The sequence below is a fragment of the Kryptolebias marmoratus genome, linkage group LG15, assembly GCF_001649575.2.
Source record: "Kryptolebias marmoratus isolate JLee-2015 linkage group LG15, ASM164957v2, whole genome shotgun sequence".
NCBI classification, from domain to species: Eukaryota; Metazoa; Chordata; class Actinopteri; order Cyprinodontiformes; family Rivulidae; genus Kryptolebias; species Kryptolebias marmoratus.
This window is the reverse complement of record NC_051444.1, coordinates 31,130,939-31,155,525: the sequence shown is the minus strand read 5'-3', so window position 1 is coordinate 31,155,525 and position 24,587 is coordinate 31,130,939. Positions and strand designations below refer to the sequence as shown.

Below are 24,587 nucleotides of genomic sequence, written 5' to 3'. Positions count from 1 at the left end.
CGGTGCTTTTCTGGACTTTGTCTTTTTGTTCATGTCTATTCCCAGCACCCGTGAAGGCCTCATCGTCTCACAAAGGTCACGTGATTGTTTGTTGTTTGGTAAGATGGCGGCGCGCTGGAGCAGCGAGAATGTTGTGGTGGAGTTTCGGGACGCTCAGGTGGTTTGTTTGTTTGTTTCAAACTTTCTACCCCTTCTCTCCCACTTGAAGCAGCTGTCCGACATGCGTATTTCATTATTAATTAATCCGAGCAATATCGAAGCAGAATAACTTCAAAACGCCAGACGTCAGGAGAGGATAATGTTCTCATAAGTTGGATGTTATCTCATTTCTAATTCATTTTAGAATAAGCAGTAAGAAATTCCCTCATTTAGGAAGCTCTTTCACCGACATCATGCAATTTTGAAAGTTCCAGATGCGCCACCATTGTGGAGTTACTCGCAAACAGAATGATGATCAGTGACTTTTACAATGTTTACAATATATTTAAGAAGTAAACAATCAGATTAACAATTTAAACCTGGCAGAATGTACCGAGACAGTGTGAAGAGACTGTGAAAAACATAATGTCAGAGAATGAAAACAGCTAAAAGTCAACACTATCAAGCCCGCCGACTCTCGTTTGCAGCCAGAACTGGTCAGTTATTGACTCACTCGGGTTAAAGATTTGAATCCTCGCACCGAATCAGTCCGAGGTTTCAGACGCGGAATCGCATAAAAAAAACATCTGAATCCCAGGAAACGCTGCAGACTCGCATGAGTTGGGTCTCTGAGTCGATTAAAATAACTCATTAGAAATGCTGCAGAGTCGGTGGAGTTGCTGATCTGGGTTAAAAAGTCGGGTGTGTTTTTCTCTCACTGAAACATTTCATTGTGATGGGTCTGCTGTTCCATCAGCATCTGGTGGTGCTCAGTGACAACAGCTGTGTAAAACCAGAGTGGATGCACTCTCTAGACGTCTCCCTATGGAGAAGGAATGGCACCTACGCTATACCCAGAGGTGGTGTAGCAAATTTGTGATTGCTTCGGCAAAGCCAGCATCAATTTGTTTTTCTCTAGGGAAAACCCACACTGTCCTTTGTTTTTCTCCATTTGGGACTTGAGCGCTCCTCTCAGGTTAGACACGCTAGCACACAGCTGACCCTAAATTCTCCTTTATGCATTTGTCTCAATGGTGCTGATTCATCCCACGCTGGAACACATAGCTCCCTGTTTGCCCAAGAAAGCCTGGTTCCCAGAAATGATGTCGCTGCTAGACGGAGAGCTGTGGCTTCTCCTAGTTCGCAAGAATCTCTTGACTCAAGTGTACAGCCAAATTTGGCAGCACCCACGTATAGAGATCTGAAACCTGTGGGTCTGGGCCCTGAAAAGGAGACGCTACCTTTTAGACTATTAGAATTGGTCAACATGAGCATGCTGTCCTATAAAACAGCACTGCTTCTAGCGCTGTGCTCAGCCAAACGTGTGTGACATCAATGCGCTCTCGGTTCACCATCTGTGTACCCAGTTTGCACAGAATGGTTCCAAAGTGACTTTACACCCTAACCCAGGCAATGGTCCCAAAGTGCCAGCTTTAGCCTATAAGAGCTTTTCTTTTGAACTGTCCGCTTTCTCACAGTGGTCATCACCACTTGGCCTGTGGTGACCGCAAAGCAGATGCGCATACACTCACTCTGTCCGGTGTGGGCATTACACACATATATTGAGTGGACACAAGGCTGAGGAGGGATTGTAGATCCCCATTTTTACGTGTTGTACCGAGTGTCTCGAGTTCAAGGAAACTGGAGGTTATGACTCTAACCAATGTTCCCTGAAGGAGGGAAATGAGGTACAACTTTGAGTCACTTTAAGGTAGACTTTGAGTCGCCTTGTGCTGAAAAGTGCTATATAAATAAATGTACCTACCTACAACACAAGTCAGCCCCTCACCACACCAAGGCTCGTGGGAATGAGACTATGCAGCATATTTATAAACCCGAGGAGGTCAGGGCCTCCTACGTATTTTACAGTCTCATTGGTCTTGGCAGGCATGGTGAAAGAAACGTCTTCCAAGTTGGTTTTGCACTGGCACAATCCCCCATACTCAGGTGTTGTACCTCGTTTCCCTCCCTCAGAACATTGGTTATATTCAAAACCTCCAGTTTTGTGGATGTAATATTTGTTCTGGACTTAGACTTTTAACTCAAACAAAAATCCATTGTACATTTTGAACTACAGTTATTGACTCTACTAAAATGACAGATTTGTATTTGAATAGGTTTTATTTTGTAAATTATCCAAAACTATAATAAACAATGGGACATTTAATTGAATATAGTTAGATTTCCTGTACATAAGAAATAAATTTGATCTTTCAATTTTCTATCTATTGTTTTATAGCTGCAAGTTAATCAACAAGAATTTGATTTCCCATCTGATGTTCTCTGCAGCTCTTTCCATGTCAGAATCAAAGATTATTGAGAAATTAAAACTTTATTTACTTAGCTTTAAAGCAACTGTCATGAGAAGACTTCACTAAATAGGCTCAATGTTTAAGCGAAAAGAGAAGCGATAGAGACTGTTTGTCACAAACCTCCTTTTCTTCCAGCATCTTCTGGTATTTTTCTAATTGACTTTAGATAACTTTTGTTAGTTTGTAAAGATGTATTTTTTTGCAGTCAGATTGGTTTGAGCAACTTTAGCAAAAGTTTATAAGTTTATCATCTTAACTGTGTAAATTGATGCATATGGATAGGAGAGAATTTAACAATAAACTTGAATGCTTGTTTTTTTTTTTTTTTGCATATCACATACTTCCAATATGGCCACCACCAGATGTAGTGGCATCACTCCATAGTAAAGATAATTTTTTATGCAGGATATTAGGTGAGAGGAGTATTGTGTAAAAATGGTGTTCTGTTGGAGTTCAAACTTCTACATGATCACTAAAGTAACATTTAGTGTAACAACCTGAGAAAAATAATGAAGCAAATCGAGCCTTACCTGACTGAATTCTATTTTTATAAATTGTTTTTAGTTAAGTCCTAGTCAAGTTGCCTGTTGTAGCGTGTTGGGGGGGTATGTCAAAAAATGTTTCAGGTGATGTTTCAGGATTGTGGTGGATCATCTGAAAAAAAAAACATTGTCTTCTTGTGTTTCAGGCCACTGCCATGTCTGTGGATTGCCTGGGCTCCCATGCTGTGCTGTCAGGGTAAGTTCCTGCCATCTGTTCATGTTCGGTGGTTTGATTTCTGGTCTTGATAAAGTGTCTTTAATAGGGTGAAATGGATCTTGTGAGACTAAAACGCCACAAGATTTCTCACTGTGTTGAAAACTGTCTGTCTGAAATTTTATCCTTATTGTTTTCTGCTTTATTTTTAATTTTAAATTTAAATGTTTGCAGCTATTAGAATTGTCTTTGAGGTTTTTTGATGGTAAAATGTTTTCATTTGAAATCAGTATAAAAATAATGATTTAACAGGACAACATAAGAAATGACTAAAAGTTTTTTCTTTAATAAAAAAAGGTAAACTCTGTTCTGAGTGATAAATGAAATGTACTGAAACATTTTGACACAGTAAATCTGAAAAATTTTGCAATTTTTTTTACTTTTACAAGAAAATAACTCCAGAATATTTTCTTTGAACCACAGACGTTCTCTTTCATGTTCTGTTTCAGTTCTAATATTTTAATTAAACAGTTAGAAATAGGGCTCATCACTGCTGCTGTTGCTCTGGCTTGTTGTTGTTATTATTGTTGTTGTTGATGATGATGATATTGTCGTCCAGCCGCCACTTCCTGTACATGGTGAATCTGGAGGCTCCGTCCGAAGCGCCGCGTAAAATTGGACATCACAGCAAGTGGGACTTGGGAACGGTCCAGTGGAACCCCCACAGATCAGAGTCTAATGTTTTCGCTGCCTCAGTGAGTTCTGCTCCTCAAAAGGATAAAATGTACAGAGGACAAATGTTTTTATTTTTTTTTACAAAAAATTTGCCCCTTTTTCTTTAGTAATTATAGAAATGTGATTGATGGGGAGTGAGGCTGCTTCATTCTGAGAGAAGCTGCTGCTCTTAAGTGATTGTATAAATTCTGTTTTTATGTGTTTAATCAGATCAACTCTTGTCTGTATGTGTTTTCAGATTAACCAGCGAGTGGATCTGTACTCATGGAGAGACGGCTGTGGAGAGGCTCACACCTCCCTGCAGGGACACACCCGGGTCATCAGGTAACAGCGAACAGAAATTAAACACACACGCCTGCGGGTGAGGGCAGGCTGGACTCACTGTGTTGGTGTCCTCAGTGATCTAGATTGGTCCTGGTTTGATCCGGAGCTCCTGGTCACCAGTTCTGTGGACACTTACATCTACATCTGGGACACCAGGTCAGAGAAGACACACACAACACAGATACAATCTGAGAACACACGTACACACATACAAGCTGAGAAAACTTCTATCAGTTCTGACATCCTCCTGTATATAAGATCAACTGTTTTCAGAACCGTTTCATGGTTCTGTCAGCATCTAAACAGGTCTCATCAGTAAATCTATCAGCATCTGATCAGGTCTCATCTCATGGTTAGATTTTGGTAAGTCTAACATCTCTGATGTTTAAATGTTTGTCTGACTCCACAGAGACACTCGGAAACCCACAGTGGCGCTCTCTGCTGTTGGTGAGTGTTAAGAGAAAAGCTGACACTACATTGACAGGATTCATGTCAGACTCAGGGTTGGTTGTATTCAGCTCTGTGATGTTCCATGTTCTTAAACACAGACTGCTCAACTAAATAAATATGTTTGTTTTAATTTTATTATTGTTTTCTGTCAGTGAAAGCTGCCTGTAGCAGTTTCCTTTTGTGCACTGCGGAGCTCACATTTGTGGTTTTAGGCACCATAGATGGAGATTAATGCAGTTAAGCCCTCATTTTCTGCTTTATTTAGTGCTGTATTAAAGTTTTGTCCAAAACAATGAAGTGACTGTCAGTTATGATTTCTGACTGATTGTCTGTGGTGACACATTTCCTCCTCTCCACCTCCTCCTTCATGCACACACCTAGGTGCATGGCTCATCAGGAAAATAAGTTCTTTGAAGACATTTTTCCCGCAGGTTCTATCATTCAAAAATATTGTATTGTGACAGTAAAGACATAATTTTAAAAGTTAATCACATATTCTTTCTCAGCCGAATGAACCTGCCTGCTCTTAATATCAGCCCAGAGCTGGTGCACAGATCAGGTTTAGGTTTGTTAAAAATTTTCAGTAATGCTTTGGTTTAAAACAAAAGTAATTCTAAATTAGTGACTCTTTTTTTTTGGCCACAAACATCTGATTTCCACAGTTGAGAAGGTGTATTGCCCAGTAAACCATCACAAAAATGCCTTTGTGAATCACCAGTTGTTGATTGTTGAACTGAAGATGGTCAACCCTACCTTAAAAGCACCACTCATTGGTCTCACAGGAGCACATATGTCAGCTAATTTGTAAAAAGGTTTTGAGTTGAAAAGAAAATAATCAGTTCAGAATAGACTTTCGTCAACGCATCTATTTGTCTCTGTCTTACTGCCCTGCAGCCGGAGCGTCTCAGGTGAAGTGGAACAAGAAGAACCAACACCTGCTGGCGTCCAGCCATGACGGAGATGTTCGGGTCTGGGACAAAAGAGTAAGTAGCAGAACTAATCAAAGTTAAATTCTGCTTGTTTTCATGTTCTGGATGTAATGCTTACACCTGCTTACTCAGATCAATACATCTGATTTGTTCTGAGACCTAGACCAGGTGTTCTCAGACCTATTTTCTGAAGTCATGGAGAACCCAGAGGAAAATGACAAAAACCAAAGCTGTGTCCGTTCTGTCTGAATCCCAGATTTCAGCAGCTCATCAGTTTGTGGTCACTGTTGTTGCACAACATTTTTAGGTTTATCTGAACTGTAGGTGGTCCAGTCCAGCTCACATACTCTGTGACCTGTTCAGACCTGGTACTAACATTAGTCATAATAGACATGATCACATCTGGACTGCACTAATAAAGGTGTGAACAGCCTCAATATGTATTGAAGACGTCTTCAGTCAGACCACATTCAGAGGTGGTCTAGGACCCTTTTGTCCATATTAGTTTGATAGTCTAAATGTAAATTGTTCTGAAGTGTAGGGCCTGCTACTAACCTGACATGACTCCAGCAGAGTTGTTACCTGGACATCTGTGGTCATATTCTGAAAATACTTTTTTTTTTGGTAGAAGTTTTATTGAACTGTTTTACAAAAATCTTGTCAATAAATATGTCAGTTTTGTTGGGACATTTTTGTTTGGTCAGTGGATTATCAGAACACTGGTGAGTTTTTCTTTAGTTTAAGGTTTGTTCTAATTGTTTTATTATTTGATTGAACCCTCTGTGCTCATTGCATAGTAAAATATGCTGTATCATTAACTAAACTTTAAGCAGCGCTTTGTCACAAATGTTCACCTAATTAAACTCTGTGCTGATGTTACATTCACAGTGAAGCTGTGTAGACTGCAACTGATGGCTGCAGTACAGTGTTGGAGGTTTTACCGATGTGGAGTTTTATGGGTTAATACTTTCAGTGTTTTTACTTTGACACTGAGCTCTGTAGTCAAACAGTTTTATGCTCTTTTACTTGTCTCATATTGTGTCTTTTAAGTAATTACGGTAGGCTTATTAAGAGTTGTGTAGGCTAAGTAATTCCACAAAAGTGTGGCTGAATAATGTAAATGTCAAATAAAAATGTAGTTCAGGTGACTTTGGTTGATACTGAGAAGGTAATCTGCTGACTGGAAAATCAGTGTTATGTTTAGATTTTATAAACGTGTCTTTATGTCTCTTCACAGCTATTTTTAGTGTTGCTCCATCCAATTCTAAATTTTAGATTTTCAATTTAAAATAAAGCTCTTTAAAGCTGAAGACAGAGGAAATTATTTCTGTTGCACTTATGTCTGTTAAATAGGTTGAACTACTTAAAAAAACAAGCAAATGTTTTGTGGATGTGTTCTGAAACATATTCAGGAACTATATGTGAAACATTTGAGTCAGGGTGTTATTGCAGGTCTGATTCCACCTCATGGAGTGTGTTTATATTTCCTCTGAGCAGAAGCCCAACACGGCGGTGGAGTATGTGGCGGCTCATCTGTCTAAGATCCACGGCCTCGACTGGCATCCAGACAATGAGTTCATCTTTGCCACATCCAGCCAGGACAACTCAGTGAGGGTGAGGACACATCAAACAGGCTGTTGATGCTGTTCAAAACCTGTTTACAGAGTTAAATCAGTTCAGCCATCCCTGACAAGTCCAAGTTCTGTCTCAGGATTGGTTTTAAACACGTGAATGGTTCTGTACGACAGATTCTGATTTACAGAATATTTACTGCTCAGAGTGATGGATCAATTTGAGAACATGAACACATTTTAGCATCTACAGTCCTGTTCTAAAGTCCTTATCCAGCACTCAATTCTTTATATTTTGCTTCCAAGTCTGGGGACCTGTTGATCAAGACAACGTCAAAAGATCACAGGATGATCTGCCTCCTTGAAAGAGAAATTTAAGGAAAATAGGACTGGATCAGTAGTTTTGCACAGGATTGAACAATCTACACACATTGTTTCATGTAATATGTTTTTTTAATGTATGTGTTTGTATAGTTTTGGGATTACCGACAACCCAGGAAGTACCTGAACATCCTGTCTTGTCAGGTACCAGTGTGGAAGGCCCGGTACACAGTGAGTCTCATTTCATTTTAAAAACACATAAAACATTTCTCCTTTCACATCTGCTGAAGATCTATAATTAATGTAAGAATATAAGTATGGCTTTCATGTTTCTTTATTTATTTTTAGGACAAACAAAAATTCAGACTCCTTTCACAAATCTGATTTCTTTTCCTGTGTGTTTTTTTTTTGTTGTTGTTGTTTGTTTGTGTGTGTGTGTGTGTTTAGCCATTCTCCAATGGTCTGGTCACTGTCATGGTTCCTCAGTTGAGGAGGGAGAACAGTCTGTTACTGTGGAGCACCCTTGACTTCAACAGTCCAGTTCATGCCTTTGTTGGACACGACGACGTGGTGTTGGAGTTCCAGTGGCGACCACAGAAGGAAGGTCAGATTGACTGACAGACTCACACTGGGGTTACGATGGCAACAAATGCTCCAAAGTGAGAGTGTTATAACAGATTGTGTAAGCCTAAAGGGGTTTCCACATCAGAGTTGAACTGATCTAAAATTAGTTCTTCTCTATTATACAGACCAAAATGACCTGGGTCCTGGAGAGTGAGAGTCTCTTCTGTGTTTAACTGAAAAGTTTGTATTGGACTTTCATTGAGAAACCTATTCATGAGAGATATCTGAGCAAAAGGGAAGTTGATGTAGTCTCAGACAGCTACTCATTATTCTGTTAACTTTCAGTCTGCAATCAACATCTCTGAACTCTAAAAGGTTTCCTTGTTTCTCAGACATCATCTGAGTGTGCAGCATCTTATCATCACCTAACTGTATTAGATAATGTCTGAATGTTCTGATTCAGATTCATCTGAGAAAATGTTTTAAACACTGATTCAACTAAAAGCCTTTTTGATGAACAGGTTGGCAGACAGAAACTGAACTGAAACATTTCCAGTAACACCACTGACTTCTAATGCTTACCTGACAGTGTTGTGATGTGCTGTTGTTTGCTGACTGATTGTCTTGTTGTTGTGTGCAGGCTCTAAGGACTTCCAGCTGGTCACCTGGTCCAGGGATCAGACTCTGAGGATTTGGAGGGTGGATCCTCAGCTACAGAAGGTTGGTGTTGAGCTTCACAGAAATGAGCTCAGATAGAAGAGGCCCTTATGTCTCTGATTGGTTGCTGTCTCTTTTGTTGTTGTGTAGTTGTGTGTCAGTGACATGGTGGAGGACCTGATGGAAGGAATGTCCCTCACCGTAGAGTCTGAAAAGTCTCTGTCGTCTCAGGAGCCTGAAGGTCAGCATAGTGCAGGCCTCGCTGCAGACAGCCTGCAGGGTAAGACGGAAATCATAAATGATCCTTTACAGAGTTAAAGAACCAGAACCATCTTCAGGATCTCTGACTGAGCTGTTCTGCCACATAAATAACTCAAATACAGTCAAAAGTTTATCTGAAGGTAAAATAAAAGATTGGAGCACCAACACTGATGCTGTTTACAAGAAGGGAATGAGCAAATTCAGATCCCTCAATGTGAGCAGTAAGATGTTGCAGGTCTTTTATCAGTCTGCGGTGGTAGGTGCCACCGCCTGTGCTGTAGTTTACTTGGGGAGCAGCACCATCCATCTTCTGCAGCTTATCCTTGATTGAGTCACAAAGGCAACAGGTCCAGAAGAGAAACTAAGTCATTCTCTCCCCAGTGCATTGTCCAGTTCCTCCTAAGGGATCCCAAGGTGTTACAAGGCCAGAGGAGATACACAATCCCTACTGTGAGTTCAGGGTCTGCTCTGGTGTCTTCTCCCAGTGGGACATGCCCGGAAAACCTCCAAAGGGAGGCGCCCTTGAGGTATTCTAATCAGATGCCCAACCTACTTCAGCTGACTCCTTTTGGTGTACAGGCTCTATTCCAAGCTTACCCTGGATGACAGAGCTCCTCACCTTATCCCTAACGCAGAGTCTAGCCATCCTACAAAGGAACCTCATTTCAGGCACTTGTGTCCGGGATCTCATTCTTTCAGTCATGGTCCACACCCCATGACCATAGATGAAGATTGGGATGTAGACAGATCAGTAAATTGAGAGCTTTGCCTTTTAACCCATTTTTTAACACCATGACAGACTGAAACAGCACTCTGCAAATGAGGTCTCGATCTGTCAAGCCATCTTTCACCCCAACCTACCATTCCTTGCAAACAAGTCTCTGCTTGAGACAGAGACTCATCCCTAACCTGGAGGGAGCATTCCACCTTTTTCTGGTTGAGCGCCATGACCTTGGACTTAGAGCAGCTGACTCTTTTCTTAGCCGCTTCACACTCTGCTGTGAACCATATTAGTGCACACTGAAGATCATGGCTTGGAGATGCCAACAGAACATCATCTGCAAAAAAAAGCAGAGACAAGACCTTGAGGTTGCCAAATCTGACACCTCCCTCTCTACGACTGTGCCTTGAGATCCTGTCTATGAACACCACAAACGGGATCAGCAAAAACGAGCTTGACTTTGTGCAGAGGATCCAGGCACAGCTCTTGTTTTGGCTGTACAGGAATCTGATAGCCCTTTAAATTGACCCCAGCACCCCATACGCTTGCAGCACCCCCCCACTAAAATGCCTTGGGAAATATGGTCATAAGCTTCAAGATCCACAAAACAAATGTAGACTGGAGAACCAAACTCCTATTACCTTCTTATCAACTCCACAAGGGTAAATATCTGGTCCACTCTTCCATGATCAGGACAAAAGCCACACTGCTCTCTCCTGAAACCGAGGTTTGACAATTTGTTGGCACCTCCCTTCCAACACCCTGGAATAAAATTTTCCAGGGAGACTAAGAAGTCTAATCCTTTATAAATGGAACACACTCTTTGGGCCCCCTTTTTGAAAATGAAACCATCATTCCAGTCTGCCACTCTGCAGGTGTTGTCCCAGTCCCCCATGTGGCAACCATCACAACCCCACAATGGTCTAGAGTAGCGTTTCTCAACAGGGTGTTGAGAGGATGACAGGGGGCACTGGCAGCAATATTTTCAAAAAGGGGGCACTGATATTCTTTTGGGGGGTGTTTGCTTGAAGGTAAAGTTTACACCAAATATTCACAACAATATCAGTTTAAACTTTGAACTACTTGCAAAAATACTGTGGCCTAAAACATTTGAACCGGCACAGAACTGCAACTGTATTGATGGTGTTTCTCTTCGGCTCAGCTCCGTGCTGCCTTCAGGAGAACTTGACATCAGAATATCGTTTTTATAATTTGTCCCACATCGCAGTTAGTTTGTAAACTCTGAGAATGTGGACAAGAGAGGTGAAGATGATGATGATGATGATGATTGAAGCAGTACATGGTGGAGAATGGCCCACAGAGATGTTCTGATGGACATGGGCGCTGGATAATGGAAAGGTTGAGAGACACTGGTCTAGAGCCTTCAGCATTTCAGGGCGAGCCTCCTCTACCCCTGGGGCCATGCCACAGGGGAGCTTTTTAACTACCTCAGCCATCTTTATCATGGTAATGGACTTGTCTTCCCTCAAGTCCTCAAACTCTACCTCCTCAAAGGTGAACACGGTGGCTGGATTAAGGGGATCCTCAAAATGCTCTTTCCTTCATCCAACAATATCCCTAGACTGGGTTAGCAGTTGCCAACTTGAACCATCACATCCTGGGACGAGGCCCACTTTCCGTTTCTGAGTTGTCAAACAGTTTGCCAGAAGCCACAGAAGCTGCAGTGATTTTGGCCACCCTGTACCTGTCAGCTGCTTCTTGTTCAGCTTGATGATTTCCATCACTGCTGGTGTCCACCACGTTTCCTCCTGTTTCCGCCACAACAGGAACTAGTGACCTACGGGCCATAGCTCCTGAAAGCCACATCTGCAATAAAGGCTCTGAATATAACCCATTCAGATTCCATATCCCTGACTGCCCCCGGGGTGTGTGAAAAACTTTCCTGAAGGTGGGATTTGAAAATCTCACAGACGGGGCTCCGCCAGATGTCACCAGTTCACCCTTACTATTTGTTTGGGTTTTACCAGGTTTGTCTGGCAGCCTCCCATATTACCAGATCCAACTCACCACCAGATGGTGATCAGTTGTCAGCTCCACCCCTCTCTTTACCCGAGTGACCAAGACATAGGGCCACAGGTCTGATGATACAATTACCAAATAGATCATTAACTTTTGGCATAAGGTGGCCTGTTACCAAATACACATATGGACTACCCTATGCTAAAATATGGTGTTCATTATGGATAGCCCATGTCTTGCACAGAAGTCCAATAGCAGAACACCACTCGGGTTAAGATTGGGGAGGATGTTCCTCCTAATCACTGATTGGAAGTGCCAAAGATACCAGTAGATTAAATAAAATCATTAATAAAACTGGAAAACTAATTAGACTGAACTTGGAGACATTTGTGATCACTGAATAAACTGCTTTCCATCACAGACCATCCAGCCCATCATGACACAGACAGCAAAGCGTTTCAGGTCAATCATACTGTTTTCAATCTCACTATTGAACATCTCATCTGTTTGTAAAAGATTAATGTTTTTGTTTAATGTTATTGAATGTTATTTTTTATTGTTGTATTTTTTTGTTATGATGTTATAATGGGAAATTTATTTTATGTCTGCTGCTGTGATAAAAGAATTTCCCTCAGGAGTAAGTAAAACATCCAATTCTTTATTCATTAATTCAAATATAGACTTTAGTGCATCATACAATTTCATTTCAGTTCAATAATGTGTACTGGGTCCAGATTAACTTGTCTCAACTTTGAAAATCACTGATCTATGATGTAGCTTATTTGAACTCTTAATAAAAATAATTAAAGTCAGATGTAGATGTCTGTTATAATGAATGTTAAGGTAAATTAAAACCGATAGCTCTTTTCTACCAGCTGGTTTGGACTGAATAAATGGTTGTGTGTTGTTTGATCAGCAAAGGGGGCTGAAGGCTGTACAAGGCTGTAACTTTAACCATATATTATAATAAAAGACAAAATGTCCCCATCTTCTCTCATTGTTAGGAATTGAAGCCAGCAGGAAGCTGCCATGTTGTAATTTTGGAACCAAAGTCTACGCAATAGTGATGTGGGACTTTAAATCCAACCTACTCCCTCGCACACAATTAAGGTGTCACATGACCTTTCTTTTAAGCATGAAATAACAATTACAGCTAATCACGTTAGAAAAATTAATCTTTGAACATACAGCAGCAGGGTAAGAGCTACATGAATCAACAGAAGTCTATGCTTGAAAAAATTATATGAGGTGTCTTTTTATTCTTTATTAAGGGCAATGTCCCGTTCATTTACATAGAATGACAGGACGTTCTGGGATGATCCTTAGGTCCCCTTCCAACTTCAATGTTCAGGATGTATGAGGTCTAAATTTTATTAAGTAAATGGCCTGTAACAACTGCTGCACTTTAGCATGTAAAAATGTGCTTTTTTCATGGTTACAACTGATTAAATATAAATGAATGGATCAGACAGTAAAGAAATTTTCTTTTTTAGTAATTTGAATTATTTTCTCTCAGAGGACCTAATAATCTGGTGATGGTCGTCCTGTTTAAGACTAAGCAGCAGCAGGTGTTTCTCATTCCTGAGTCAGACCTTTGTTTTCAGATCAGGACTCAGCGGCTGGTTTGGTTCTCACTCAGACACTGCAGCAGGAGTTCTCTCTGATCAACCTGCAGATCAGAAATGTCAACGTGGAGGTGAGACTGACGGGTGGAGAGAACAGAGTTGTGTTCAGCTGGATCTGAAGTCGAGTCGGTCTAACTCTGAAATCTGTTTGCTCTCAGATGGACGCCATGAACCGAAGCTGCGTGGTGTCAGCTCATTTTGGCAGCCATCAAGTTCACCTGGTGGTTAAATTTCCTGCTCAGTATCCCAACAATGCAGCTCCCTCCTTTCAGTTCGTCACCCCAACAACCATCCCTTCTGCTATGAAGACCAAGATCCAGAAGGTACCTGAACTCACCGCACATACTGTAAATGGCGCTGTGACTAATTTGTTGATCTGAAGACACGTTGAAACACTGAAATTGGCAGGGAGAGCAGTTTAAAATATTCAGTTGAATTTAATATATTGGATATATACAGATCCTTGACTTACTGTATGTAATCCAGGGTTTCCCCCAGTGTATTATAAGACTGACGGGCCGCCAGGCTTTGGTGACCCTGCCACCAGGCTAAGCTCCGCTTGTTTATTATAAATACGTCATTTTTTATACACGTTTTTTTCCACCCACACCCCCAAAACCGCTACCTCACCGCACAAGGGTGCGAGCGCCAACAGTGACGCAATTGCGCTGTCCCCGCCCCTGCACGAAGGCCCGCACGGTGGTCGTGCACCTTTTTTAACTTGGCGTGGACCACGCGCGCCACACTCCATTCAAAATGGACAATTTCGATGTTGCATTTCCACTGGTTACGTAGCGTACTGCCCCCCACCCCATCAAGTATAAACACCTCCACCGCACGCTGTTCGCAGAGCCCTGCGGGACTCTAATGAGCCCTGAGGCCGAGCCACCTTCAGCTACCGCTGGAGTTAGCATATTGTCAGAGCCGCAGCAATAAACACAGAACGAGCGGGTTTAACCAAAAATGGTTAGTTGAGCCGAAATTCAGCGGGTGGCTTTACAAGACCGAATATGGTAAGCATGTTTTGTACTTAGTGAAAATATTATTCATGTTAGCAGTAAAATGATGCTATTAAATTCAGCATTAGATATGTTTCGTGTAGTGATCAAACATGCAGACTGTGCCACAAAAAGCACTGTACAGTACAGCATCTTTCTATTTATCACAGTTCTCTGTTGTTATTCATTGGCCTTAAAGCACCAACACACGTTTCACGTCGTTTGCACTTTTTCATTTATGTTAATTTAATTTATTTGTAAATGTGACTTAAATTAGGATTCAAATTAGGTGCAAACAATTAGTATTTATTTAAATTGTATTTTTGTTTAAAAAGTATTTCAAAAGTGCCTTTTTATAAAACTATAGTTTAAATATTTGGCACAAATATCTTACAATGTCACATAATAAATAGCCATATTTTGAACTTTCCTGTCAACTTTGATCCTTTTTTTTTTTTTTTTTACTAAATCACGGTCGTCCGGCGATCTGCCGGCAAACGGCCACCTACCACCGGGCTTAGCCTCTTTTCTGGGGAAAACCCTGTAATCTGATTTGACAAAATGGTGTTTTCCCTCATACTAAGATTGCCTTTGCTAACTCAAAGGCAATCTTAGTATTTGAAAATTGAGACAAACACTGCATGGGAAACTATTGACCAGTATTTTTTCTTCTTCAGTTTTCAAACATACTAGAGAAATTATTTGCTAAACAGTTGAATTTAAATATAAATTATCAAAGGAAAGTCAGTATGGTTTTGGGGAAAACAGAACCAGTACCCATGCAGTAATGCTGATGGTTGCAGAAATGGCACAGGCTGGTGAAAATGTTAAATGCTTTGTTGGTATTTATTTATTTATTTATGTAATTATTTTATTTTTATTATTATTTTGTTGGTATTTATATTGATTTAAAGAAGGCTTTTGATACCATGTTGTTGTGCCTTCGGCTGCTCCATTCTTCAGGGGTTGCTACAGCGAGCAAACTCGCTTGAACGATTTGGCAATTGTTTTACGCTGGATGCCCTTTCTGCTGCAATCTGGGCTTTAACCTGCAGCCTCAGGATTACAAGACCGCAACACTGACCACCAAGCTACAGAAGCTCCCAAGGCTTTTGATACTATGGGTCATAGCAAATTACTGAAGAAACTGGTGAAAGATGGGATAAGAGGCACAGCTTATTCTTGGATAGAAAGTTATTTAAAACGTAGACAATATTGTGTGCTAATTACTAAATGTTTTTTTATAATGTATGTGAATGTTTTTGCACAGTGTCCTGAGACGACTTTTGTTGTGACTTGGTGCTATATAAATAAACTGAATTGTCAGGATAAACCTGTGGAGCGCCACAAGAATGCTGATTGGCCCAAAAAGTATTAACACTATTTATAAATTAGGATTACAGATTTGTTTTGCCACAAATTTAGTTTATTCAGGTAAAAACTTAAAGGAACGTGTAAATGTAGCTGAAAAGGAGCTAGCTAGAGGTTCTTAAAACTTGGTTTGGTGTAAATAAATTGTCTCTGAGTGTTAAGAAAACTAAATTTATGCTGTTTAGAAAAATTGAAAAGTAATAGATGATTTTAAATAAACATTTCAAACTAAAATTGGGTTTTTGAGACAAAAGTTTTTGGGGTGGTAGTTCACTTTAATTTATCATGGAAACAGCATACAGATTATATTGAAGGTAAAATCTTGAAGTCAGTAGCAATCCTGTATAAATCTAGAGATATAATAAATTACAATGCCTGACATATTATTTATTGTTCCCTAATTACACTTACATGTTTTATTGTGTAGAATTGTGTGGATCAACAATACAATAACTTATAAATAAACAGATAAAAACAACTATTTTTACGTTTAGGATGGATTGTGTGATGAACCTACTCCAGAGATCCAGACTTTCCTGTAATCTTTTAAAATGTTCTGGATCAACAGTTCTCCAGATTCTCTGAAGGCTTTTATTTGGAGTTTGGTTGATTTATTTTTTTATATACTCATTTTCTGTCCTTGTCAGACCTACATTTTCAGATGAATGTTTTTAACTCTGACCTCTGACCTCATGCAGACAGAAAAAGGCTCCTAAACTCAAAAAATTAACCAGAGTCATATCAACACATAGCAAATAATTTGAAGTTTGAATTGGATCTTCAGGCTCTTTGTTCCCAGTAGCCTGTCACATTGACAGAAGGTGAGGTTATTACACCTTAAAACTGTTGAAGTCCCTCTCCATCTCTTTGTGTTTGACTTCAGATCCTGAGAGACACATCTTTCCAGAAGGTGAAGAGGAACCAGAACTGCTTGGAGCCGTGTGTCCGGCAGCTCGTGTCTTGTCTAGAGTCAGATATGGTGAGAACCAGACCATCAGAATCAGGGCGTATTCCAGAAAGGAGGTTCAATAAACAGAGTTTGTCTATTAACACTGACCTAACTCACTCTGTGTGGGTAAACTCTGAGTTTATCCCTAAACTCTGGGTTACCTAATACGGAGTGGGAAAGTCGGTTGCTATAGTGAAAGACTTTGTTTCACTAAACTCAGGTTTAACTTATTCAGAGTTTTCACATAACCTGCTTTCTGGAATACCCCCCTGGTCTGAAGCTCCCTCTCCGATCAGGCTGCAGTGGGATACAATATGCTGGTGTAGATCCAACAGGTATCAACCTGGTGCTTATGTTTCTGTTTATCAGACGCAGGAGGACAGTCCAGTTTCCGGTCTTTTCGTCCTGTCTAATCCCGTCACTCCGTCCCTTCAGGCGTTTCCTCGAGTCACTAACACATACGGCTCTTATCAGGTAATGTCTCAGGGATGAAGATGTTTCTGCTCCTCAGCATCACTGAAGGAGAACACACAAAGATCTTTCTGCTCGTGGTTTTTCTCTGTCAGGACGCTAACATCCCGTTTCCTCGGACATCTGGAGCTCGTTTCTGTGGCACCGGCTGTCTGGTTTACTTTACTCGACCAATCACTATGCACCGCTCTGCCCCGCCCACAGAACCCACTCCCAGGTACAGAACGCTCACAGGTGTTAATCTGACAGTAACTCTGGCATGATTTGAGTCAAAGGCCAAGCCTAAAAACATACCTCTTCAACTTTTCTACATTTTGTCACGTTACAACCACAAACTGCAAAGGTTTTTCCTGGGATTTTTTGGTGTCAGACCAACACAAAGTGTTGCATAATTGTGAAGTAGAAGGAAAGTAATTCATGACTGCTTCTCAGATTAATGCTCTTCTTGCTCAGCCTGTTAGTTTAGGTGGATGGCCATGTCTTAGTAGGTTTATTCTCTTTCTGTTCTCAGATGATGGATTGAACAGTGGCTCTGTGAAACGCTCAAAGCTTGGGATATTGTTTTATAATCAAACCCTGCTTTAAAAATCTCAACAACTTTATTTCTGACCTGTCTGGTGTGTTCCTTGGTCTTCATGATGCTGCTTGATGACTAACGTTTTGTAACAAACCTCTGAGTCCTTCACAGAACAGCTGGATTTATATTTAGATTAAATTACACACAGCTGGGCTCCATTTCCCAGACTTCTGATTTTAGTTTTGCATTTTAGTTAGAGCTATCAAAGTAAAGGGGGTCAATACTAATGCACACCACACTTTTCAGATTCTTATTTATAAAAACATTTGAAAACCATGCATCATTTTCTTTCACAATCATGTACTATTTTGTGTTGGTCTGTCACATAAAAGCCCAGTTGAATACTCTGAAGACTGGTTGAAACGTGAAAAATGTGGAGAAGTTCAAGGGACATGAAGACTTTTTCAAAGTGTTGTAAACCTGACCTCACAGGAACATTTTGTTTCCTGCAAAATATTTCCAATCTTATCTCCATGAGGAAAGAAAAGACAAACTTTTTCAGGAAATTAACTATTTTTTCTCCTTTAAGAAGGGAAAAGGATAACCTCTGTTTGAAACACAGAATTACATTTTATTCTCTGACACAAAGAAAGCTTAAAATTCTGTTAAATGTCTCTGTGTGTTAAGGTCCCTGTCAGCTCTATCGGCCTATCACAGTGGAGTGCTGACTCCGATGAAGATGCGTTCAGAGTCTCAAAGCACCCTGAGGCTATACAGCAGCAGCCCGACTCGCTCTGATAAAGACACTGTCTCCATCTCCTCCTTCTACTATAAAGAACGGGTAAGACACACACACTCAGATCTGATAAGGTAATGATCTGTGAAGCTCATGCTGTTTGTCTGCATCGATTCTAAAGTTCTACAGATGTAGAACTTTGCTGTTATCAAAGAAACCACTGGAATGAAACCTCTGACGTGCTTCATCATTCATTAACATAGTTAAAATTAAGCTTCTATATTGTTTGGATTTATTTAGGAAATATAAAAAACAAGAACACATTAACACAATAAGATCTAAGACCTTTATTATGAAGCAAAGTTTCCCATTTAGTCAGGAGGATCTGTTTGTCCATCACCATGGTAACAGAGGCTGAACTCATCGCCTCTGACAGTAAGATGCAAAACTTGTTCCCTGATTCTGTCCTTAATGATATCCTAAACAATAAAATTCAGACTGTATCAACATTTCTATGGCCTCAGCTCTGCCTGATGTTGAAATATTTAAAATAATCATCAGATTTTTAAATAACCCAAAATGAAAACTCCTGTCAGTATATTAAGCCAGTATATTAAACCAGGATCTTAGTCTGTGCATTTGTGGATTATGAGACTGATCTGGCTCCATACTAATGATCCCTGAGGCCGAGCCGCCTTCAGCTACCTGGAGTTAGCATATCGCTGAAGCCACAGCAATAAACATGGAACGAGCGGATTTAACCAAAAATGGTAAGGTGAGACGAAATTTAGCTGGCTTTACATGACCGAATATGGTAAGCATGTTTTGTACTTAGTGAAAATATTATCCTTGTTTAACAGTAAAATGATGCTATTAAATTCAGCATTAGATATGCACAGTACAGTACAGCATCTCTCTATTTTTCAGAGTTCTCTGGTTATTCATTGGCCTGGAAGTGAGATGTGTGTTGGTGCCTTGTTTGCACTTTTTCATTTATGTTAATTTAATTTATTTGTAAATGTGACTTAAATTAGGATTTAAATTAGGTGCAATCAATTAGTATTTATTTTAATTGTATTTTTGTTTTAAAAAAATATTTCAAAAGTGCCTTTTTGTAAAACTGTAGTTGAGTAAACATTTGAGGCAGATCATGAACATCTTAACTTCATACAATCTGTGTTAAATAAAAGTTGAAAATGAGTCTAGCAACCACAGTGTTTTTAAACATTTTTGACATAAAAGATAGTATTTTATGTTATGTCTCATTTTTTTTGATTTGGTTTGAACACAGATGAAAGGTGGTGCCCCATGCTGGTAATCAGATGGGATCTATTTATTCTTATCTCTGTGTGCGTCTGTCTGTCTCTCTGTGTGTTGATATTTACTCTGAAACAGCTGAGTCATGATTGGTAACAGAAATTGTGTGTGCGTTTGGAGTCGTTAAACTCATCTGGCTTTTTAAACTCTCCTCTGAGACCTGCTCAGTCCTCTGCAGAGTATCTGGGATCAAACTGCTGCAAAGAATCAGTGACTGTCCTCTTTAGATTATCTCATAATCTGCATCTCCTCTGAGGACTCATGGATCAGAATGAGCTGCTTGTTGTCTCACAGACTCAGTTCAACCTAAAGTGGAACTCGACTGAGACACGTTAGGATGATCGGGTTGTTGTCAGGCCATCTGCCTGTAGAACTTCCAGCTGTTTCTGACCTGCAGTTGTTGAAAGAATAAAAATAATGTGACAGGCATTGGTAAAAGTATTGGTAATCTATGGTTATTTTTCTTCTTTTTAACGTGGTTTATAAATAGATTTTCTTTTTGATTTAAACTAATATTTTTATGCAAAATACTCAAAATGAATGCAAAAGTAAAATGGGAGAACAAAATATTTTAGATAATTCTAAAAAGTATAGAATTGAAAAGTGGTGGGTGCATATGTAATTACCCCCTTTGTGCTGAAGGTCCTACCATTTCTTTCAGAAGTCAGATGATTAAGATATAAGACCCTACTGTGAGCATCAGAGGATCTCAGTATATATATTCACCAAAATCGGCACCAATCCAACACCTCTAAGAAGAAAGATCTACCACCAAGCAGGAGACATCATGAAGTCCAAGGAACTGTCAACTTAGGTCAGAGACAAACTTTGGTTGGGTTCTAAATATCTTACTAGAACCCTGAACATCTCACAGAGCTCCATTCAAATTCATTATTATTTTAATTATTACTGCTATTATTAGGAAATGGAAAGATGAAGCCACCAGAACAAACCTGCCAAGAGCAGGTCGTCCACCAAAATTTGCTGAGCAGGTAAGGAGGGCAATAATCAAATAAATATCCAGGAGGACAAAGAGAACCCTGATGAAGCTGGAAGATGGGAAAATCTGTCCAGAGGACCACTAGAAGCTGCACAGAGCTGGGCTTTAAGGAAGAGTGGCAATAAAAAAAAGATACTGATTAAAGTAAAAAAAAAAGCTGGACTTATTTTTCCAAACATGTGGAAGAAGGTGCTGTGGTCAGATGAGTCCAAAATATCAAGAACCACACCATATCTGAGGTAAATCTACCACCTGGTGATGAGAACACCATCCCTACAGTGAAGCATGATGGTGGCAGCATCATGCTGTGGGATGTTTTTCATCAGCGGGGGCTGAGAAACTGGTCAGAGCTAAAGGAAAGATAGATGGAGCAAAATACAGAGAAATTCTTTAAATAAACTTGTTCTTAATTTCCAGGGATCTGAGACTGGACAGAGGTTCACCTTCCAGCAGGACAGTGACCCTTAACATATAAACACTCTGCTTAAGAACACTCCACTGGTTTAAGGAGAACCAGGTAAAGGTCCTGAAATGGTCCAGTCAAAGTTCAGACCTCAGTTAAACCAAGAATATCTAGTTTGATTTAAAGATGGTTGAGTACAAGCAGCACCCATTCAACCTGAAGGAGCTGCAGCAGTTTCATCATGAAGAATGGACAAAATAGCCAGATGTTAGTTGGACCAGGACCACAATGACAGACCTGAAGAGACTTGATGAAGGAACTTCTGCAGAGGATGGGGATACAAATGATTGAGTTTTGGGGGCTGAATACATATGAATGCCCCATTTTCCAGTTTTGTTTAAAAAAAAAAAAAAAAATATATATATATATATATATTTAAAACAATGTATTTTCTCAATCTAACTTTATTAATTTAAGTACTTTTGTACTTTTGTTGCTTTTAATCAACTTAAAAATCCAATTAAACTCCAAACTGTAAGGCAAGAAAATGGAAAGATTACCAAAGGGGTGACTACTTTTGCAGCTTGTTTGTGTCTCCATAACATGATGACCTTCTGAATGTTTCTGGAAGGTTTGACATTGTTGGGACGGGACTCGTCTCATTCTTCTGGATCGGGAGTGAGGTTTTCCCTGGAAAGTTCAGATTTTACTTTTTCAGCCAAGTAAAACTGACGGTAACCATGGTAACAGCAGGACTCAGAATGTTTCTGTCATGAACATGTCTTGATGGAGCTGTTTTTTGTTCCACTTCTCATCCTTATTGGCTGTTGTTTCTTCTTCTCTTTTCTTTTGTTTTTACTTTAACCAATCACCTGCCCACCACTCTGCCTTGGGCCACGCCTCCTCCCCATTCTCTACCAATCAGAAGCTTCCCATGTCCGCCTCCCGCCGCTGGTCTGTCCAAACCCTCCATGATTGGCCGGTATACTGAGCTATATTCCTCCCTTTGACCTCTGCCTTCATCTCTCCTCCTCTTCATTACAGGGCTTTTTTAACGTCGATTGTTTGTTTTGCATGTCACTGATTGGCTGCTACTCCTCCACTAACAAACTGATCAGAATTTATGTGTTCTGAATTGAAAAGCGAAGATTCTCGTTTGTTTCCGTCTGAAGCTGAGAAGAGGGGCATTTCAAAATGCAGGGGTGAAAAATGTCAAAACTGAGTACATTAACCCTAGGTTTATTGAAACTCTGAGTGTTGTGTTCCAGAAAGAGAGGTAATAAGAGTTATTTTCTTTGAACTGTCTCACTTTTCATCAAATTCACACATTTATCTCAGTCATTTTCCAACTGCAAGCATTCATCATAACACCTCAAATATTTGCTCAGATCAGAAGAATTCACACTGAAATGTATTTTCAGAAAATGTTTTGCTGAATAAAACAGCTCTACAAACAAACCACAAAATATAGACACAAATGAATTTGGTCTTCATTATTTTTTACATTTTTTAAAACATTTTTTATTAGATTGTCACATTTTAAAACAACGATAAATAAATCCTGCCCCTACCCCTAACAAGCTAATGCAAGAAAGAAAAAAAAAGATCTCTGTTCAGAATTATCTGCACCTCCAACAGAAAAGAGAGAGATTCCAGGTTATTTCAAATGATCCAGTCTCACCAGCCAAAGTCAGGCTGATTTAGTTGCCCCTACTCTGAACAAGACATTTAAAACATTAAGAGCGATATCTTCTCCAGTTACATTAGATAAGTACGAAAAAATTCAGACCAGAACCTCTTCATGGAGGGTTCTGGAACCGAAAACCCAGACTTTATGAATAAACTAACTTTCTTTGCTTGGAATACGTTAACTCAGAGTTTACTGATAAACTTAGAGTTTGTTGAAGCTCCTTTCTTCATTACCCTCCAGCGCTGCAGAAACATTCAGAGCAGCACTGGGTTCACAGATGAAAGCTTTCGAAGCTTAATCATTGGAAAAGAAAGTAGAAAATCGAATGAAATCAGATGATCTTTGTTTTACGTGTATAATGAGACAAAAACGTTTTCCTGTGCTGACCACTATCTGATCTTCTACAGAGACTCCAGCAGAACACAAGAACTTTGTCAGTCTCTGATTCAGTGATCCGTTCAGATCTGCAAGGTTCTGTTTCCTCTTAGGACCAGCTTTATCATCACGATGCATTCACTGTACTTTTGCTTTGCTTTTAACAAATTTTCATCATCTCTTACCTTCAGAAAGATTGGAGCTTATAATGTAAGATTTTGGATTCCCCCCAGTGAACTTCTGTCTAGGAAAAGATTTCAAATTTGAGATCAATAAACTTTTTTTTTCTCCAAGTTGAAAGTTTCAAACATCTGAACCCTCAATTTGAAAAGCAATTCCTTGATTTTATCAGAAGGGAAGATGTTTGGCTGAAGCTCTGGTGGCTTTTACCAGAACATGTCACAGATATGTAGTTTAAACGTCAGGAAAATGAGTCAAACTAAGAAATCATAGATTCTGAACACATAAGTGAAATTAATTTAGTAACTTCTGCCTGAAGCTTTTAATGCCCACTAACATGTCGAGGTAAGTTCCATCTGTCTGCACCCAGAATCTTCATTAGGTTAAAACTGTTTTGGATGTAATTTGGCTTGTCAGGCTATGTGTTAATGAGCTGGAAACTGTTCACAGAGTGACACTGACTGCTGCTGACTTCAAGTGCTGGACCAGAATCTCAGAGATGTCAGGACAAACTCCCCAACAACTGGAGATTGATACCATCCTGTAGTTGTTTAAAATCTACTGTTTCTTTGCTTACACAATTCAAATTCTGGTTCTATGGAAGTCCTGAGAGTTTCTGATGGCTCCTGAAGTCCCAGAGTCACAGTATGAACAGACACTGATGTTCTCCCGGCCATGAATAATGTGCTGCTGTTTTGTCTCCTCTGCACCGACCGCCTCCCTACTCCCTCCTCCTTCTGTTTGTCTGCCTGTCTGTCTGTCAGAAATCACGGCGCTTTAAAACCAAGAGGGAAGGTGTGGACTACAGCAATCGTCCCATCAAACTGGCCGGGAAAGTCATCATCCAGGAGATCTCCTGCCTGCTGCCTGTCCACAAAACTCTGGGAGAGAGCTACATGTGAGGGACTACAAACAAACACAAACTATTATACAAAACAGATCCACTCCTTAGACTTCTAGAGGATTGTTTCAGTCATTCACTCACATTGGTTATCACAGATGATTGATTTTGCTTGTGTTTGTATGCGTACAACAGATTAACTTTTGGAGTCACCCCTGTTCAAGATGGCCAACACAAAAATGGCTATAACTCAGTTTTACAGTTATTGTTGTAAACTTTGATGTGGTAGTACCTGAAAGTCATCCATTATGCACACTCTGACATGTGCTTAATATTATTTTCAAGGTTTAACCAAAACTGTTACAATGTCATCATTTTTTCTCATTGGATGATTTAATTTGAAAACTATGGCATGAAAGGTGGAGGGCGATATAGTCCTTTGATATAACTAGACA

The 24,587-nt window shown here is 39.9% G+C and overlaps 1 protein-coding gene across 4 annotated transcripts in view; it reads left to right on the top strand.

Annotated features, from left to right (window-relative positions):
* The window catches only part of wdr59 (WD repeat domain 59), a 35,768-nt gene continuing 11,181 nt past the window's right edge, over positions 1-24,587 (top strand). Inside the window, exons 1-20 of one of the 4 annotated variants that reach the window (XR_001809267.3) lie at positions 1-157; positions 3,139-3,188; positions 3,766-3,901; positions 4,120-4,205; positions 4,281-4,361; positions 4,615-4,652; positions 5,550-5,638; positions 7,082-7,198; positions 7,630-7,707; positions 7,924-8,080; positions 8,681-8,760; positions 8,848-8,977; positions 13,264-13,355; positions 13,443-13,607; positions 16,537-16,632; positions 16,972-17,076; positions 17,169-17,290; positions 18,278-18,431; positions 20,305-20,457; positions 20,566-24,183. Coding sequence is in view for 3 of the 4 variants with exons in the window: in XM_017439885.3 (XP_017295374.3) it covers positions 32-157; positions 3,139-3,188; positions 3,766-3,901; positions 4,120-4,205; positions 4,281-4,361; positions 4,615-4,652; positions 5,550-5,638; positions 7,082-7,198; positions 7,630-7,707; positions 7,924-8,080; positions 8,681-8,760; positions 8,848-8,977; positions 13,264-13,355; positions 13,443-13,607; positions 16,537-16,632; positions 16,972-17,076; positions 17,169-17,290; positions 18,278-18,431; positions 21,972-22,028; positions 24,056-24,189 (2,093 nt within the window). In the remaining variant the exon portion in view is untranslated. Of the gene's footprint in view, positions 158-3,138; positions 3,189-3,765; positions 3,902-4,119; positions 4,206-4,280; positions 4,362-4,614; positions 4,653-5,549; positions 5,639-7,081; positions 7,199-7,629; positions 7,708-7,923; positions 8,081-8,680; positions 8,761-8,847; positions 8,978-13,263; positions 13,356-13,442; positions 13,608-16,536; positions 16,633-16,971; positions 17,077-17,168; positions 17,291-18,277; positions 18,432-20,304; positions 24,190-24,587 lie in introns of those variants that run through there. The other 3 variants (XM_017439885.3, XM_017439887.3, XM_017439886.3) reach the window with 3 other exon arrangements.